This window comes from Molossus molossus, unplaced genomic scaffold (assembly GCF_014108415.1).
Source record: "Molossus molossus isolate mMolMol1 unplaced genomic scaffold, mMolMol1.p scaffold_m16_p_6, whole genome shotgun sequence".
NCBI lineage: Eukaryota > Metazoa > Chordata > Mammalia > Chiroptera > Molossidae > Molossus > Molossus molossus.
The window spans coordinates 52602955-52623074 of record NW_023425399.1 but is presented as its reverse complement, the minus strand read 5'-3'; the positions used below and the strand labels follow the sequence as shown (position 1 = coordinate 52623074).

General features: G+C 43.2%; 1 protein-coding gene across 5 annotated transcripts in view; it reads left to right on the top strand.

Moving 5' to 3' along the window:
• Window positions 1–20120, top strand: part of RAB43 (RAB43, member RAS oncogene family) — a 110959-nt gene that overhangs the window by 7209 nt on the left and 83630 nt on the right. Inside the window, exons 1-2 of one of the 5 annotated variants that reach the window (XM_036245816.1) lie at window positions 2476–2585; window positions 10563–10716. In XM_036245816.1, the coding sequence (XP_036101709.1) occupies window positions 10603–10716 (114 nt within the window). In that variant the 5' untranslated portion in view covers window positions 2476–2585; window positions 10563–10602. Of the gene's footprint in view, window positions 1–2255; window positions 2586–8682; window positions 8776–10538; window positions 10717–20120 lie in introns of those variants that run through there. The other 4 variants (XM_036245815.1, XM_036245814.1, XM_036245817.1 and 1 more) reach the window with 4 other exon arrangements.

The window sequence follows — 20120 nt, the reverse complement described above, 5'->3', positions numbered from 1 at the left end:
TAATTTACATACCACAAAATTCACCTGTTATAAATGTACATTTTAAGGAACTTGATAAATTTCCTGAGTCCCACAATACTTGTGACAGTCCAGTTTTAGAACATTTCCATCAGCTTACAAATGCAAGTAGTGGTTTGGTTCTCTGGAAAAATCCAGGCCAAGACCAACATTCACCAACCCATCCCAAACTAATTCTGGGCAAGGCGAGGTAAAGGCCAGTTGGACCTTGTCCACTCCATTCTGCAACTTAACATTCCTCTTCTTCCTCCTCATGCCTCCAATCGATGACAGCCTTGGCTCATTTTGACTCCTGGACTCATCTTTCTCTTTCCCCTCTCCACCTTGTGCTTTGGGTAGCCACTCTGAGCTGAAGGCAGATGTTGTCTTCTGGCATTCTGGGATTTGGCATTCTTGACCTTCTCCGAGCCAATCCCATTCCATCCCATCTGCTACAACTTTTTTTTTTTTTTTTTTTTTTAAGATTTATTGGTTTTTATTGAGAGAGAAAGACAAACATCGATGTGACAGCAGAACATTGATCAACTGCCTTCTGCTTGCTCCCTGTTGGGGATGGAGCCTGCAACCCAGGCATGTGCCCTATAGGGGAATAGAACCAGCAACCTTTGGTGCATAGGGCAACGCGCAACCAACTGAGCCACACTGGCCAGGGCTGCTACTCTTTTAGAATGGAGGTTATTTCTTGCTACTCCAGGTCTCTGTGTTTGTCTGATATACCAAAGCAGTGCCCCCAGAATTGCTTTTCCATGGCACTTTGGGGTTGCCTGTCTAGTACTGTTGGATATTTCCCATGGCGGTGGAATTCAGACTCTTCCAGAACAAATAACTCTTTCACCTTTACCATGGGTCTATATCATTGCCTCCTTATCCAGTCTCTTCCCCACTTACTTTACTGGCCAGTAAAGTTTTTGAGGGGTCCTCATAATACTGGTGGACTTGTTCTCTGTGGTCTCCTTAAACTACGAGGAGGCCCTCTTCCCCTTCCTACTGGGGAGGGTATGGATTTTAATCTGCTTTGTTCACTGATGTATTCCCAAGACTCTAGATTAATACCTGACCCATAGCAGGCTTTATTCAAACTTACTGAATTAGAATTAAAGGTGCTACATGAAGAGGGAAGGAGTGTTCTCAATTCCATTTCCTCTTGATAGCTGGAAAGTCCTTTGGGAAATAGGTTCTATTTGATCTATTTTAAGCTTCTTGCAGATGTTTGAATACAATTTCTTTGAGGATCCCATCTTGGGAACTGGCCTGCCCTACATAACTGCCCAGGAACCAACCAACCTCCTTTATTCCTCTGCTCAGGCCAATCTTTGGTGCTTTTTAACTGGGTTCATTCCCACAACTGGACCCATAACACCACCTGAGTCAGCCTATTCTGAGACATTTGAGCAGCTGCTTCATCCACTAGGCTGCCTTTTGGGGTTGTGAATTCCCAACTCTTTCTAGCTTAGGCTTCCACCAAATGAGTCTCCCTAATTCTTCTCTCCCCGGAGTCTTGGGAGGTCATCTTGAGCCACAGCTTTCAGGTGCCTCTCCACAAGGATTCTGGCCTCCTTCCCAGTTTTGTAGCCAGTTTAATTTCATAGACTTCTTTTTCCCTTGAACTGTGCTGCCAGGCCTTTTCCTTCTTCAATATGGGGAAATGCTACCACCTATCTCCATGCTCTGTTAGAGGGATTCAGCATCGTTGGCCCTTTTTGTGTGAGCACTAAGGTGACTACTGTGGTTGGCCTCTTCCCCAGTAATCACATTGTGGGTCCAAATGCTGGGTTAACGCTCCCAGGCCTGCAGGCCCAGAGACCCCACCATTCCCATGAGCCTGCTTCTGACTGTGGAAGAGCAGTAGGTAGGCGAGCCCAGGCCGACTAGCCAGGCCTGGGGAAGGGATAGGCGGGACGGGAGGCACTGGATAGCATCTAGGGTTCAGGCTGTAGAGCCCCACTAGCTGAGGAAGGCCCAGGTGGGCAGCGGCTTTGAGGCAGTGCGGAGGCAGAATAAATAGGCGGAGGGGGTGTGGCGAATGCTGGGGGCGGTGCTGAGGGCGAACAGAAGTGTGGGCGTGCCGAGGGCGGAGTCGGGCAGGGGAGGTGCTGTGGGCGGTGCGTAGGGCCAACCTGAGTGCGAGACTGGCCTGGCGCGGAACCCAGGGCCAGCAGCGAGCTTCGCGGATTCCGGACTAGGGGAGTTGGGGCGGAGCCGTACGGAGGTCTACGGGCTGGCCGGGGCGGGGCGGACCAGGGCCGGCGATCCGCGGCGCCCCTGCTTCAGGTGTTGGGGCGGCTCCACGTCGACTGTGCCCTGTGGCCTCCGTGAACCTAGGCCGCCCCCAGCGTCCGGACCACCGGCCCTCGGCTCCCGTGAAAGCCATGGCGGGGCCGGGCCCTGGGGACCCAGACGAGCAGTACGATTTCCTGTTCAAATTGGTGCTGGTGGGCGACGCGAGCGTGGGCAAGACGTGCGTGGTGCAGCGCTTCAAGACCGGCGCCTTCTCGGAGCGCCAGAGCAGCACCATCGGCGTCGACTTCACCATGAAGACGCTGGAGATCCAGGGCAAGCGGGTCAAGGTGGGAGGCCCGGCCTGGGATCCCCGGGCCGGGGTTGGCCTAGCCTTCTTCGGCCACTGCACAGACCCGGCTCCGACGTGCACTAGGATTGGCCAGAGCCCCTCGTGGTTCTCCCTCAGCGGGGGTGGGGATTGTTCTGTTCCCCCAGGATGGTTCTGAGGTGTCTGGCAAATCCCTTTTGCTTTTACTTTCCCCTCCTGTTGGCATAGGCCTGGGCCTTGGAGTCTGAGCTAGGTACTGCCCGCAAAGCTCCGGCCTTGGTCTAGGTGTGTGCCCGCGCGGGTTGAGGGTAGTGCGGGGGAGGAGGCTCCGCCCTCCAGAGCTCACACCCTTTACTTTGCTCCAAAATAATTGGAAGGCAGCTGAGTGCCTCAGAGTGCCTGGCTGACCTGACCTGTCCCTACCGCTGCAGAAGTCCCAAACTCGGCCCTCGGGTGGGGAACCTAGCCAGAAAACCACACCCGCCCCGCGACTAGGAGGGATCAGGAAGTAGTTGCTTCCAGGACCCGAGGGCCCAAACTTTGTCAGAATTTCCGGCCTGGCCATGCCTCTCTGCAGTCTCTTTGTGGACTTGGTGTTGGAACTTTACTCGACTAAGGCCAGTACTGGGTCCTCTCCCCTAGCTGGAGTTTGATAGAAACTGAAAATTTCACAGATACCGGACGGTAGGGGAGAGGAGCAATCTTTGGCAATGGCTCGGAATAGAAACAGCAGGATGTAGTTGCCACAGTGTTCTGGCAGTGGTTTGCTAAATAATATTTATGATTATGAATCAGAATTTCTTAATCTGGGTGTCAGCCCTCTCTAACAAAGACAGACCAGGACAGAGCATTGTTCTTTCTTGCTCAGTAATTTAACTGTGCAGTACAGAAATCCTTTTTGTTCTTTGAGGGTTTTGAGTTCACATGATCTCCAGGACAACTCTTAAGAGCACTGGGCAGGGGCAGTACAGGGCAAGTGTTATCTCTGTGTTTTCAAGAAGTTGAGCCAGGGCAGTTAGAGTTGTTGAGCCCTGACAGTGTGGGGCCCTTCCTCCTTGGTCTGCAGCCTACTCATGGTTGCCTTTGGTCTGGAAACTTAGCTCTTTGTTGCTGCAAAAGTTGGATAATTTCTCAGTGTTGCCTCCCTCCTGCCCCTTCAAGGACAAAAAGTATCCCAACAGTCTTTACATGACCAGAGAGCACATAGAGTAGATGAGACCGTGTAAGCAGCAACTACCTGCCTGAAGGTTTTCTTTTAATTCTCACCCGAGGACATGGTCATTGATTTTGAGAGAGAGAGAGAGAGAGAGAGAGAGAGAGAGAAACATTGATGTGAGGGAGAAACATTGATTTGCCTCCTGTAAGTGCCATGACTGGGGATCAAACCCACAACCTAGGTATGTGCCCTGACTGAAAATCAAACCTGAGGCCTATCGGGTGTGCAGGATGACACTCCAACCAACAGAGCCACACCGGCCAGGGCTGAAGGTTTTTTGTTTGTTTTTAAATAGTCTTGGGTTTCTGTGTGTTTTTCTCTCCTTGGGACAAAAAAAAGTGCCCAGTGTGGCAGTGAGTCATTATTTGGGATCACTCTTAGAGCAGGTGGCCAGAGAAGGGCTATGGGATGTGTGGAATATATCCATGGTCAAGTTTGTGCCCTGTAATGCCAGAAGCCACATGGAAAGTGAAGTATTAAAATATAAGCATAATCAGCAATGGTGTTCTTGCAAGCTGTCAGCCTGCTCCCACTCCAGTGTTTGTGGTGGTCCATGCTGATGGTGGTCAGGGAGGGGGCAGGGTGTTCTTGTTTGCTCCGTGACATAACAACCTGTGCCTCTTTGGAGCCTAGGTTCTACTGTGTACTAGAGCACAGGTTATGCAATGCATAGCAGGGAGTTCGTTATTTCTTTTTCTCCAGATTGCTCTTAGAAAGCAACGGGAGGGGAGGGGGCTGGGAATGGGAGAACAGTGTAGGTATGGTAAAACTCTTAATACTTAAAATCATTGCCCTTCATGAGAGTGTTTGCCAGCTCTTTTACAAGTGTGTTCTTATTAACTCCATCTCACACAGGACAGGCTTGCATCAGACACACAGCTAGTGAGTGACAGAGGTGGGAATTTTTCTTCCAGTTTTTCTGACTCCAAAGCATTGAAGTCTTTCTCCTCCTTAGAATCTGATTGTTTGAAGTGGGAAAGCCTTTGGCAGTTATTTACCTCCTCATTTTGCAGTCAGAGAAACCTGAAGCCCAGTGCATTGAAGAGGCTCTGAATTAAAACTAAGCAGTAGTGGGATGAGGGACAGTCTCTGAAGTCAGGATTTCTGGGTTCTACTGACTCATCAGGAGCAAGTAATTTTTCCTCTGTCAGAGACTGTTTTCTCATCTATAAAATAACTCTGAGGTGTATTTCAGCAATGTAATTAAAAAACAGGGTTATTGAGGTTTAATCTATAAACAGGAAACTTCACCCATTTTTAAGTGTATAGTTCTGTGAACTTTGAAAAATGTGTACAGTCCTGTAACCATAGCCACAATCAAGGTGTAGAATACTTTCATCAACCCAGAAAGTTCCCTTGCATCTATCTTTTTATGTTACTGTCTTCCCTTACTCCAGCCCCTGGCAACCACTGATCTGTTTTCTATCCCTATAGTTTAGTCAATGTGATTTTAATTGGAACCTTTGATGAGCCAGATTTTATTGTTGTTTCTACAGAAGCATGTCCACATGAGGTATTTAGTTTATTTATTTATTTATTTTAATTTTTTTTCTTTATTGATTTTTAGAGAGAGAAACATTGATGAGAGAGAACATCGATTGGCTGCCTCCTGCATGCCCTCCACTGGGGATCGGGCCCACAACCTGGGCATGTGCCCTGACTGGGAATCAAACCGGCGACCTCCTGGTGCATGGGTTAACGCTCAATCACTGAGCCACACCGGCCGGGCCAGGCATTTATTTTAAAACCTTCCTAAGGTCTGTCCAGGGTTCAACAAGCATCTAGTGTGATCTCCTAAACTTCCTTTTCCTGTAATGCCAGTTTATGTTAGAGCTTAAGGAACCTTAGAAATAGATCACCTAGTGGTTTTCCAGCTCCTCTGAGCTCCAGTGCTTGGGGATATGGTGGGGTGAAGGGGGAAGGTCAAGAGACCACAGGTTCAGAAGAGCTTTAATGAGCTTCTTACACAGCCAGAACAATACTACTTTTATTTAATTTTATATTGAGGTCCCTCTTGTTTTTATTTGACTAAAGAGTTCTGCTGCTAAAAAATTAAAAGTTTGAAACATCACAGATCTAATTGAACCCCTTTATTTCTATAGTCATTTCCTAATGCAACCAGAATAACATCCAAACTCCTTACCTGAAGAAACGGGGCCCTGCCTTGTGGACTTATCTAAATTCGAGTACCCCTCACTCAGTACTCTCCAGCCTCACTAGCCCTTTCTGTCCTTCAACCATGCTTGCTTGCCTCAGACCTTTTGTATTTTTGCCCCTGCCTGTCATACTCTGTTCCAAGGGGATCTGCTTGAGACTGCTGCTTCATCATTTGGCTTCCTCTGAGAATGCCCCCTATTCAGAGAGACCTTCCCTGGCCTCCCAGACCCCCTTTTCCATTATGGGATAAGTTCATAGCACTTACCAAGATTTGAAATTATTTTGTTTGTTGGTCTCCCTGAACTATACAGTGTGTTTCAGCTCTTTGAAAGCTAAGGCATCTAGTCTACTTTGTGTAATCAGTGAATCTCTGCACCTACAACAGTGTGAGATGGTTTTCAATATATGTCTGTTCATTTTTATAGAGAGGAAGCTGAGGTCAAAATACATAAGTAAGGTGACCAAATGCCCAAGACCACATGCAAGTCAGTGGCAAAACCAAGATTTGAACCCAGTCATCCTGGCTTCCAAGCCCAGTGCTTTTTTTACACTTGACCATTCTTCTGAGTCCCTTTGTGTTCATAATGATGACCCTGAGATCTTGCAAGTTAATAAATCTAGTAAAAGAGCAGTTGGGAGAAGAATGTGGACTTGGGCACTTTATAGATTTTTCAATTATAAAGACTGAAATTCCAAAGAATTTCAAGGTAAACAGATGTTCAACTAACAGAACATCTAGCCAGTCACATAGCCTGCTGTGCTGGTTAGTAAGGCTCTGTATGTGGTGATTGGTTTCTGTCCCCTACCCCATGTGGATTCCTTTTGCTGTAGCTGACCATACTGAACTTCAAGAATGATTCTGGGTGCTGCTAATCTTTCAGATTGTGGAGTCTCTGAAAGAAAACACTGAATTAGGAGTTTGAAGGTCTGGGTTTTATGTCCAACCCTGCCACAACTGTGGCCAGTTCCTTCTCCATTCTTGGCATTTATGAAATGGGATTAATGGCCCTGGCCGGTTTGGCTCAGCGGTTAGAGCGGCAGACTGCGGTCCAGAGAGACCCGGGTTCGGTTCCCGCTAAGGGCATGTACCTCGGTTGCAGTTTGTCCCCGGCCCTGGTTGGTTGTGCGGGTGGCAGCCACTCGATGTGTCCCTTTCACGTCAATGTTTCTCTCTCTCTCTCTCCCCCCCTCCCACTCTGTCTGAATAAAAAATGGAAAAATGTCCTCAGGTGAGGATTAAAGAAATAATAATAATAATAAAAAAAAAGAAATGGAATTAATGATCTTCAGTCTGCCTACTTAGGATTGTTGGAAAACTATGGACATGCTTAAAATAGTTTAAAATTCTCTTTATATATATATATTTTTTTCTTTTTCTTTTTTTTTTATCCTCACCCGAGGACATTTTTCCATTTTTTTGTTCAGGTAGAGTGGGAGGGAGAGAGAGGAACAGAGAGAGAGAGAGAAACATCGATGTGAAAGGAACACATCGAGTGAGTGGCTGCCACCCGCACGACCGACCAGGGCCAGGGACAAACTGCAACGGAGGTACGCGCCCTTAGCGGGAACCGAACCAGGGTCTCTCGGGACCGCAGGCCGACGCTCTAACCGCTGAGCCAAACTGGCCAGGGCTTTATATATTTTTGAATACATAATTCATTCACATGCCTCAGAATTTCAAAATGTCAAAGACATGAAAGGACATACAGTGAAAAATCTTCTCTTTACATTTGTTTCCTGAGCCACCCAATGCCTTCTAATAAGAGGCAATCAGGCCCTGGCCGGTTTGGCTCAGCGGTTAGAGCATTGGCCTGCGGTCTCGAGAGACCCGGTTCGGTTCCCGCTAAGGGCACGTACCTCGGTTGCAGTTTGTCCCTGGCCCTGGTTGGTCGTGCCGGTGGCAGCCACTCAATGTGTTCCTTTCACATTGATGTTTCTCTCTCTCTCTCTGTTCCTCTCCCTCCCTCCCACTCTACCTGAACAAAAAAAAAAATGGAAAAATGTCCTCTGGTGAGGATAAAAAAAAAAAAAGAGGCAATCAGTGTTAACCCATTTCTTGTCTATCCTGAAAGTACTGTAAATAAAATTAAGGAATCACAAATACAAGGAATTATTTTATTGCTGCTGTTATTATTTTTCTCCCTAGGTTAGACATATTATTTCTTTTTTAAAATTTAATTATTTTTCAATTATAGTTTATATTAAGTATATTTTATATTAGTTTCATATGTATAGCATAGTGCTTAGACAATCACATATTTTAAAAGTGTTCCCACCAATATTTTTAGCACCCACCTGGCCCCATACATAGTTATTAAAATATTATTGACTATATTCCCTATGCTATACTTTACATCCCATGACTATTTTTATAACTACCAATTGTACTTCTTTAATCAATTCACCTTTTTCACCCATTCCCCCAACCCTCTCCCATCTGGCAACCACCAGTCTGTTCTTTGTATCTATGAATCTGTTTCTATTTTGTTTGTTTATTTATTTTGTTCTTTAGATTTTACAAGTAAGTGAAATCATACAGTATTTATTTGTCTTTCTCTGTCTGAATTATTTCACTGAGCATAATACCCTCTAGGTCTACTCATGCTTAGACAGATTATTTCTTTTTTAAAATATGTTTTTATTGATTTTTTTAGAGAGAGAGGAAGGGGGAGAGAGATAGAAACATTAATGTGAGAGCGATACATTGATGGACTACCTCCTGCAGGCCCCCTACTGGGTATCGAGCCCACAACCTGGGCATGTGCCTGACTGGAACTTGAACCAGGACCTCTCAGACCATGGGGCGACGCTCAAACCACTCAGCTACACTGGCTAGGTGATTATTCTTAATTTACCCCTCTCCCATACCTCACTCCTCCCTAACCTCACTATTCCCTAGGAAATTTCAGTTGGTCCTAAATCCTTAAAACATTCTGACTGCTCCTCTACTCACTGTTATCTGGGACAACATAAAGGCCTGTTATGTAAACTCATTTTTTTTTTCAGATTATTGGGGATATAGGCCTCAAGTTTAGCCTTGTAAAATTGTACCCCATTTATTCAACTCTCTATCAGGTTCACTGTCCCTTTTTTGGGGATGCTGCTGGATCTCTCATTCACAGAGGTAAAGTCTATGCCCTTGGGCCTGGGCCTCCAGATTTCAGGACCTTCAGCCCTGGCTCTAAGCTTTCCCTTGGCCTTATAATCATTGTTGTTTTGTGGCACTTCCAAAAGTGGGGACAGGGCTGGGGTAAAAAGAACTAGCTTTTTAAAAATATATATGTTTTTGTTGATTTTTTTAGAAAGAGAAGAGGGGAGAGAGAAATAGAAATATTGATGTGAGGGAGAAACATCGATTGGCTGCTTCCTGCACTCCCACTTACTGGGGATCGAGCCCAAAACCTGGGCATGCACCTTGATGGGGAATTGAACTGGGACCTCTCAGTCCATGGGGTGATACTCAATCCACGGAGCCATACTGGCCAAGTGAACCAGCTTCTTTTTAAAGTTTGCACCCATAGTCTTTCCAATCAAGGGTCTGGCTTTGCTCATGAGGTTTTCCTATTTACATAAAATTAGTTTGACTTTTTCAGTTTTGATCAGAGATAGCAAAAGGACTGTTAAATGAGAGAAGTTTAGGTCATGTTGGTTGTCTGAAGAAATCTGTTCTTGATACCAGTAATGACCATCCTCATTGCAAAATAAGCCTTGCCTCTCAAGTTTTCTGAAAGTCCTGAGGCAGCATGTGATATAGAAAGGCAGTGGAAAGAGGGCTAGTGTTAGAGCCCAAAAGCATCAGGTTAAATTTTTGGCTTTGCCATACAGGCCCTTGAGCAGCTGATGTCACTGCTTTTAATCTGCTTCACCTACAAACCCCCTAGCTTTAAGGACCTGATGTATAGTGGATTGTCAGTAGATGGGAACTGAGGTTGGTGTGGAAATCACCTGAAACAGATAGTTGCATGGGAAGACAGGAAGTGTGGGGGCTGCCGAACTGGCCTTGTGCAAGTTACATCACTCATCTTTTACTCTATCAGTGAAATGAAGAAAAGAATCTTTGTCTTACCTATCTATACAGGGTTTTCTGTGTAAGAAGAGGCAAGGGCCTGGCCCCTGCGGCAGATATGGGCAGAGATTCCACAAGTCACAGAAGGCCTTAAGCACCTTGCCAGGCCCACATCACAGCTCAGGATGTTGACATGTCTCTCTCCTTTTCTCACTTTCATCTATGGTCTTTAGGCCCTTTCAAGTTTTCTTTATATTCCATTGGTCTTGGTGTAGTGCTAGGCCTGTGGTAGGCCCTTGCTGAGGCCCGATGCTGAATGGTTTTCTTTCAGTGCTTTGGGCATGAGGAAATCATAGAGTTGAGTAGTAATAGGGCAGCCCTCCCTCCCACATGTACTGAATCTTCTGTTTACACCATTGTTCTCATACATGGTTCCACTTGATCCTCATAATGGCCCTGTGAGAGTGACCTCCCATTTTACTGTGAATTGTTAGTATTTGTAATGTTTATATTATAGATGAAGTGCATAGAAAAATCAATTTTATTATTGAAATCACAAGGTAAATACCTCAATGTAAACTCTGTCTCTATAGTTTTCTTTGGGTTATTTTCTCCAGAAGACGACGTTGGCAAGTTATTGACTGAATGAACAAGTGAATGAGCAAGAGCAAAGGAAGAGCCATATTTGAGCAGGAATGGGTGTCAGTGGATCTGGAAGCCCTGCTTAAAGAGTGGGGTTCCTGCAAGAGCTGGAGGCCACTTTGGCACAGGGTGGGTAATGAATGAGAGATGAAAAAGGAAGACTTCATGGGAACTCAGGGGTTCCCCTACCACTGGGAAGGAGAGTGGTAATGGATGTAAGGACCTGGTGTGTTAAGATACTTTGGGGCAGTTAACTCTGAATGTATATACATGTATGTGTACGTCAACAGATTTTTGCTTTACACAGGTTGGCTTTACCTGATTATCCTATCTAATGTGGCACTGTACCAATTTACTTTAAAAAAATATTTATTAAGATGTAATCCATGTACCATAAATTTCTCCATTTAATGTATACAGTTCAGTGACTTTTTTTGTTTTATATACTCATAGAATTGTGCAACCGTTACCACAATTATTTCAGGATATTTTCATCACCCAAAAAGGAACCTTGTGCCCATTAGCAGTCATTCACATTCTACTCTTTCCCTAGCCCTTGGCAACCACTTGTCTACTTTCTGTCTCTATAGAGTTACCTGTTCTGGACATTACCTATAAACTGAACCACACAATATTATGGGTTTTCTTGTGTCTAGCTTCTTTCACCAAGCATGATGTTTTTAAGGTCTGAGTTACTTTTTATCCTTTCTTTGCCTTGCTTTTTTTTCCTTCCCAGCACATTACCCTGAGTTACACTCACTTCTTTGTTACCAGGTCCAGTAGGGAATGTGAATCTTGTGCCTTCCCTGTCTGTTAATGAATGAGTGAAGCCTCTGCCCTCCCTATTCAGTGACTGCCTTTTTCCACTTGACAAAGTACATTTTAGCTTTTGTTGGATTGATTACTTGTCTCTTTTCCATGCCATTCTCTAGTAATATGTAGCAAATATATATGTGCTATTTCTACTTACTAAATTTTAAATGCATATACATACTTATATTTTTCTATCTACAGTCTAGAATTAGTATCTATTTCTTTGACCTGGAGAAGACAAGAACACTGGCACACTTTTCCTCCCTCCTCATTGCCTTGACTCCTAAAACTTCCACATTGAAATCATCTAGGTTTGAATTCTAGATTATTAATTTTGTTTTTTACATTTTGTGTCAACAGCTATTTAGACTTTATTCTAAATTTTATTTATTTTTATATACTATTTCTTTGATTCATTTGCATTTTGTCGAATTATTCCTCAAGTGATTCTTATAGAAAGTTTGTAAGTGTTAAATTTTCAGTAACCACACATCCAAAATTTATTTTATCTCTCTCCCCCAACTTATATCCAGCTTGGCTAGATATAGAAATCTACTTATAAAATAATTTCCTCAGAACTGTGAAGATATTGTACTATCTTAAAACACCCAATGCTGGGTGTCTGAGTCTTGAGTGATTGTTTGGAGTCTGAGTCTTGAGTGATTGTTTACTGGTGGTCAACTCAGTTTGTCTTTTGGTAAGCATTCAGGTTTTTAAAAGAATGATTTCTGATAATTCTGAAATCTTACCATAGTGTGTCTAGGTTGTGGGATATTTTTTATTTATCTAGCTGTGAACTCAATAGTTATAATCAATATGAAAATTTCTGTGTTTTTATAGCTCTGAGGATTTTCTTTTATTTCTTTTATTAGCTCCTTTTTGTCATTATCCCTATTCTCTTTGGAGGTTGCACAGGACAGGGGCTGGAACTTAGGTTATGTCCTCCACATCTCTTACCTTTTCCTCCGTCTTGAAGCTTATTCTTTTGTGCTGTGTTCTGGATAACCCCTGGGCTCCACCTTCCAGTTCATTGATTTACTTTTTATTCATTTCTCTTATGATACTCATTTTATCTTTTGATTACTTTATTTTGACAATAACATTTTTTAGTTCCAACATTTCCAGTTGGTTCTTTTCCATATTAGTAATATGTTCATTCTGAAGCTGTCGTTAATACTTTATTTTATTTTTCCCAACTTTCTACTATAAAATTTTTTTCACTGTACAGAAAAGTTGAAGGAATAACACAAAGAAACCCATACATATTCTACCTAGATTCAACAGTTGTTCATGTTTTGCTTTATTTGCTTTATTTTTCTATGTATGTAATAGAAATACTTTTAATTGAAAGTAAGTTGCAGATATCATGATATTTCACCCTGGATACCTCAATATACAACTTAAAATTTTTGAAAATAGATGAGAGAGAGAGAGAGAGAGATGTTGTATGTTTCTAGGAATTTATCCATTTCATCCAGATTGTCCAATTTGTTGGCATATAGTTGTTCATAATATTTTCTTAAAAGCCTTTGTATTTATTTGGTGTGAGTTTTTATGTCTCATCTTTCATTTCTGATTTTATTTATTTCGATTCTCTTTTTTTTTCTTGAAGAGACTGGTGAAAGGTTTGTCAGTTTTGTTTATCTTTTCAAAGAACCAGCTCTTGGTTTCATTGATTTTTGTATTGTATTTTTAGACTCTATTTTGTTTACATTTGCTCTGATCTTTATTATTTCCTTTCTTATACTCACTTTGGGCTTTGTTCTTCTTTTTCAAGTTTCTTCATGTGTAAAGTTAGATTGTTTATTTGAAATATTTTTTGTTTCTAGAAATAGGCCTATACTGCTATGAATTTTTCTCTTAGAGCTCCTTTTGCTGTGTTCCATAGATTTTGGGTTTTTGTGTTCTCATTTTCATTTGTTTCAAAGTATCTTTTGTTTAATTTCTTGATCTCATTGTTAACCCATTCATTGTTAAGTAACATGTTATTTAGCCTCCATATCTTTGTGTGTTTTGCAGTTTTTTTCTTGTGATTGATTTCTGTCTTCATACCTTTATGGGCAGAAAAAATGCTTGATGTGGTTTCAATCTTAAATTTACTGAGACTTGTTTTGTTTCCTAGAAAATGTTCCATGTGCACTTAAAAATAATGTATATTCTGCTGCTTTTGGGTGAAATGCTCTGAAGATATCTATTAAGATAATCTGATCTAGTGTGTCATTTGAGGCTGCCATCTCCTTATTTATTTTCTGTCTGGATGATCTATTCATTGATGTTAAAATTCCTTACTATGATGGTATTACTGTCAATCTCTCCTTTATGGTCATCAAGATTCGCTTTACATATTTAGGTGCTACTATTTTGGGTGCATAAATGTTTACAAAGTTTATATCCTCTTGTTGTATTCTTCCTTTTATCATTATGTAATATCTTTTTTTGTCTCTTACTATGGCCTTTGTTTTATTTTATTTTTTTGTATGCAAGAGCCAAGTAACTCGGCACTTTATTGATTCCATTCAGAGAGGTATTTGTGCTGGAAGAGTCTGTCAGTGCGTGGGGAGAGGCAGAAGCAAGGAAGCTGCTCTGCAGAACAGAACTCTTCCTGGGGTGTGTGGGCCTCCTGGAGCAGGACAACGGCCTTCTGTCCGGGCTCTTGGAGGGTTAAGCCTGGGTTTTCAGCCGCTTGCAGGGGGCTTGGACTCAGAGAGGCGCCAGGAGCATCTGTCTCTCCATCACCTCTGGCGCTGGCATCTCCTGGCTGGTTCAGGAACCAGTGGGCTATTCGGTGTGTCACATCGGCCAGTCCTGGAAGTGAGCTTGTGTCCTGGACGCGCGGGTCTGGGCGATGCTGCTGGCCCCTGTCAGCTCCGGGAACACCGATGGACCAGGGACAAACAGGGCGCAGCGTTCCTTGCGCAAGCGGCCGGGTATGTAGGTGGGGCGGCACAGCGCCGGGAAGTTGTCCATGGCCCAGGCCCAAGCCAGTTCTTGGTCTTGACCCGTGGCATGGTGGGCTCTGTACCGCCCCATATCCAAGGCACGTCTTCCAAGGCGAGTGGATGCAATTCCATGGATTCAGCCTCCTGAGCAGGCGGAGAGCTGAAGCTGGTGGAGGAGAAGAGGCAAAGTCTGGCTTTGTTTTAAAGTTAATTTTGTCAGATATAAGTATTGCTCCCCAGGTTTTTTTTTTTTTTTATTTGCATAAAATGTCTTTTTCCATCCCTTTACTTTTAATCTGTGTGTATCTTTCATTCTGAGGTGGGTCACTTAATAGATAACATATGTATGGGTCTTGTTTTCTTTCTTTTTTAAAAATATTTTTTCTTTATTGATTTTAGAGAGAGCGGAAGGGAGAGGGAGAAAGAGATAGAAACATTGATGAGAGAGAACATTGATTGGCTGCCTTCTGCATGCCCTCCACTGGGGATCTGGCCCACAACCAGGGCATGTGCCCTGACCGGGAATCAAACTGGTGACCTCTTGGTGCATGGGTACATGCTGAACCGTAAGCCACACCAGCCGGGTGCGTCTTGTTTTCTTATCCATTCAGCTACCCTATGTCTTTGGATTTGGAGCATTTAAACCATTTACATTTGAAGTGATTATTTATAGGTATGTATTACCATTTTAATTTTAGTGTTTTAACTATGTCCTCTGTTTACTGTTTTCCTTCTTCTTAAAGCAGTCCCTTTAACATATCTTGTAATGCTGGAATGGTGGTAACAAAATCTTTTAGCTTTTTCTTGTCTAGGAAGCTCTATTTCGCCTTTAATTTTAAATGATAACCTTGCTGTGTAAAGTAATCTCGGTTGTAGGTTTTTGCTTTTCATCACTTTGAATATCTCTTGCCAGTCTCGACTGTTCTGAAATGTTTCTGTTGTTAAATCAGCTGACAATCTTATGGGAGCCCCCCTAAGTATAGGTAACTAACTTTTTTTCTCTTGTGGTTTTTAAGATTCTCTCTTTGTCTTTAACTTTTGCAATTTTAAGTATGATATGTCTTGGTGTGGGCCTGTTTGGCTTCATCTTGTTTGGGATTCCCTGCACTTCCTGGACTTGTATACCTCTCTCCTTCAGCAGATTACAGAAGTTTTCAGTCATTATTTCTTCAGATAGGTTCTCAATCCTTTGCTCTCTCTTTTCTTTTTTTGGTACTCATGTGATGTGGATATTGTTATGCTTCATTTTGTCCCAAAGTTCCCTTAAAGTATCCTCATTTTTAAAATTCTTTCTTCTTGCTGCTCTGATTGGGTGTTTTTCTACCTTGTCTTCTAAGTCACTGATATGATCTTCTGCTTCATCCAAGCTATTGTTTATTCCTTCCAGTATATTCTTCATTTAAGTTATTGTATTCTTCTTTTCTGACCAGCCCTTTTTTATGCTATTGAACATCCTTATAACCATTACTTTGAACTCTATATCTGATAAACTACTTGCCTCCATTCCATATTGCTCTTTTCCTGGCAATTTCTCTTGTTCTTTTATTTGGGGCCTGTTTCTTTTTTTTATTTTTTATCCTCAATCAAGGACATTTTTGCATTTATCTTCAGATAGAGCGGGAGGGAGAGAGGGAGGAAGAGAGAGAGAAACATCAACGTGAGAGAGACACATCGACTGGTTGCCACCCACATGACCCCAAGCGGGGCCAGGGACAAACTGCAACCGAGGTACATGCCTTTAGTGGGAACTGAACTCAGAACTCTCTGTTCCACAGGCCGATGCTCTAACCACTGAACCAAACCGTCCAGGGCTGGGGCCTGTTTCTTTGTCTTCCCATTTGGGCTGCCTCTCTGTTTTTGTTGTATGTGAGAATCTTCTATTACGCCTGGTCTTTATGGGGTGGCCTTCATGTAGTATTTGTGTTGTGGAGTTCTGTGGTGTCGTCTCCTTGATCACCTGAGCTGGTAGCTCCAGTAATGTTTCTTGTGTGGGTATGTGGGCCCTTCTGATGTAATTGAGTCTTGACTGCTATTGACCCTTCGTGTCTGGATTGAACCTTAGATTGGTTGAGTGTGAGGCTCAACCCCAACTGTGGCGTGCAAGCTGTTGTGCAGGTGCTGACCACATAAAGCAGAATAGACCTCAGCAGGGTTTGGTGCCTGCCGAGATCTCTCTTTGGATATGCCACTTGTGAAGCTTATTGGATCCTACTCTGATGTTGTCTGAAGCATGCCACTGGGTGTGTTGGTTCCCAGTCTGGTGATGGGCAATGTCAGGTGCTGCCTGTGACTGATCTTGGGCAACCTGTTTGGGGCAATCTTGATGTGGCTTCTTATGTAAATTCTTGGTTATAAGACTTCTCTTCAATTAGTCTTCAGTTGGTTATTCATCATGATTGTTCTATTATTTAGTTATAATTCCAGTCTGGTCCTGGAAGAAGATGAGTGTAGGTTGCACCTACTCTACCACCATCTTGGATTCTCCCCTGAAATGAGAATTAAAAGGGAAAATGCCTGAAACTTAGGAGGTGCTCTGTTGAGTTTCGTTATGGTTGTTAGCTAGAAGTTGCCATCTGACATTCTGAGACAAACTACATGTCAGGTTGATCTTTAAATGGCAACAAGTTCATGGTTTATTCATCCATTCTGTAAGTATTTACTCTTTCCCAGGCATTGTTATAAGCACTGATGAGAAAAAAGGTAAATAAGAGATAGTTCCCATTCTTTAGGAGCTAACATCTATCTGATTGAAGGAACAGATGTATAAATCAATAGCTAGTGTGCGATGGTATTGATGCTGTTGCTGTAGTGACTGTATTTTCTGAACCAAAAATTAGAACACATGGCCTGACAAGTACATATATCTTTATTGTGGTGACAACAGGACTGAATTTTTAAAATTAGTACTGTTCCCTTAAAGCAGGATCCTGTGGTTGTCATAGGGATGTGTGCTGAGTGCTGCAGGGGCACAGAGGAGGCAGAATTCTGCTCTTCCCGGGGAAACAGAGGTAGTGAGGTTTGAGCTGGGCCATGAAAGATAAATGACAGTTTCCCAATAGGGACTGACAGAAAGGACTTTGCTACCAAGGTCATGTAGGTACAAAGCCATGGAGTTGTGAAAGAGGAAGTGTGTGTATTTTTACAAGTCAAGTGTAGTTGGAGTATGGGAGTAGTGAAATTATGGACAGGGTCAGGACCAGCCTTCTGATTGTGCTAGAAGGTATATCAGTTGTCCTACCCACCATTTTTGTCCCCATGAGGGTTGACATGGGCCAGAGGTATAAACATTAGTGATTATGGGGCAGCCGAGGGATCAAGTCTGAGTGAGCCTCCCAGCTTGGCCCAATCCCCATTAATTCAAGTAGCAGGGCATAGGAGGAACAGTTTGAGGGAAGGCAGAGTTCACTTTAAGATATCTGCATCTGAGCCCCCTGTAGGCCAGGCCTTTGCTTATGAAGAGTTTTGGGGGAAAAAAGCAAGTTTGATGCCTGGGAATTATTGCAGAGGATGTGAGGGCTCCATGACACCATTTACCAAAGAAATCAGAATTTGTAGTTTTGTCTCTAGGAATGCTGTCATTACTTGCTCTCAGCATACATTGTTGCATGAGGAGTTATGCTGTCTACCCTGTTTGTTGCTGACTCTTTCCTGCTTGACTGGACTGAATTGAGTGGACGGGCTTTTGGCATCCTGCTTTAGTTTGGTCACTCCATGTTTTCCCATAGTGTCCAAAGGGGCCTGTGAGTATGGTTTGGGTGGTGGCAAGGAAGAGGAAGGGCTTAGGTGGTTGGTGATGTTCTCAGCTTCCCTATGAGAGCAAAGAAGGAGGTCCCTGATAGCTGGTATCCCTTTGTGAGTGACCAAGGCAAGACTCATTGGCTAGAGGTGAGAGTTCTTTCCCATATGTGTATTTTCCCCACCAGGACTATTCAGGAAAGGTTTTGACTGATTTTTGCAGGAGGTGTAAATCATCAGTGAAGTTTCTTGGAGAAAAACAGTGTGGACGTTATTTGTGGAGTTGCTGTGCACACAGTATAGAGCACGGGGTCACATAGAGCTCTTCTTTTTTAAAAATTAAATTTATTGGGGAGACAGAGCTCTTTTGATACTATTTTCCTGTGACCTTGTGACTCCTATAAAAAGTAGTAAGACTTACTTTTTAGGACTATTTTGAGAATGAAAGGGACCAATAGATGTGAAACACTAATAATGCTAGCACCTGAAGGTTCTCATGTTAGAACCCCACCTTCACCCTGTGCTTCCACTGACCCTGCAAAATGGGGCTGGTCAATGCTGTTCCCAAGTTACTGGTAAGGAAACACAGACTCCAGTAGCTACTGTGACCATCCTTGATCACTTGGCTGGTAGAGTAGGTTAGGATTTCTGATCTTTCATTCAAACTGCAGGTGGCCCTACCAAGGAGAGCTGCAATCTGACAAAGTAGAAAGTAATCTCTCATGCTGGGATTTGAGTAACCCATGTTTAGGTGGCTTGAGAAATTGATGCTCCGGAGTCTGTCTCCCACTGCAGAGGAACAGTCTTGCACTCTAACACCGGCTGTGTTAGGTTCACATTGTTTGCCTCTCCCTGTATTGCTAGCTCAGTGTTCACACCTTTCTTTTTCTCACTTAGTCTCTGTCCAGCTCTTTGTCTTTATCCCTCTAACATATCAGAGGTTTTTCAGCATCTATTATCATCCTAACAGTGCACCCATATCTCAGGTTGTGGCTTGTTTGTGAGCCTGGGAAGTTCTTCTCTTCTCTTACTTTGGAGAACTGAGGCAGGAGAGTGTTGGCTGGAGGAGTGGTCTACAAACTTCATCTCCTGGTTAAACTCACTACATCCTAAGATACCATGAAAAATAGCTCAGGAAGTTGTATTTGGGTCAGTCTGACCTGTTGTTAGAGTTTTGTCCTAAGAACTAATTTTCTTTATTTTAAAAAAATTTTTTTATAAATTTATTTAATTTTTTTGTTACAGATATTTTACCTTTTTTACCCCATTGGCACCCCCCTCCCCACCCCACCCCCGCCCTGTCCCCGGCTTAGTTGTCCATGTCCATTGGTCATGCATACATGCATATAAGTTCTATCTCTTCCCACCCCCCCATCCCCTCTTCTGAGGGATGTCACTCTGTGCCCTACTTCCATGTTTCTGGGTCTACTGTATTCCTCAGACTGTTATGTTCATTATATTCCGTATATAAGTGAGATCATGGGGTATTTGTCTTTTTCTGCTTGGCTTCTTTCGCTTAGGATAATACCTTCCAGGTCCCTCCATGTCGTCTCAAAGGATAAGAGATCTTTCTTTCTTACCGCTGCATAGTACTCCATTGTGTATATGTACCACAGCTCTACTGATGGACACTTGGGCTGTTTCCAGATCTTAGCTATTGTAAATAGTGCTTCTATGAACATGGGGGTACATATATTCTTCCTGATTGGTGTTTCAGGCTTCTTAGGGTGTATTCCTAGCAGTGGGATCACTGGATCAAATGGAAGTTCAAGTTTTAATTTTTTGAGGTAACACCGTATTGTTTTCCACAGCAGCTGCACCAGTCTGCATTCCCACCAGCAGTGTATTAGAGTCCCCTTTTCTCCACACCCTCACCAACACTTGTTGTTTGATGATTTGTTGATGGTGACCATTCTGACAGGTGTGAGGTGATACCTCATTGTTGTTTTAATTTGCATGATTAATGATGTTGAGCATTTCTTCATATGTCTTTTGGCCATTTGTTTGTCCTGTTAGGAGAGGTGTCTATTCAGCTCCTCTGCCCAT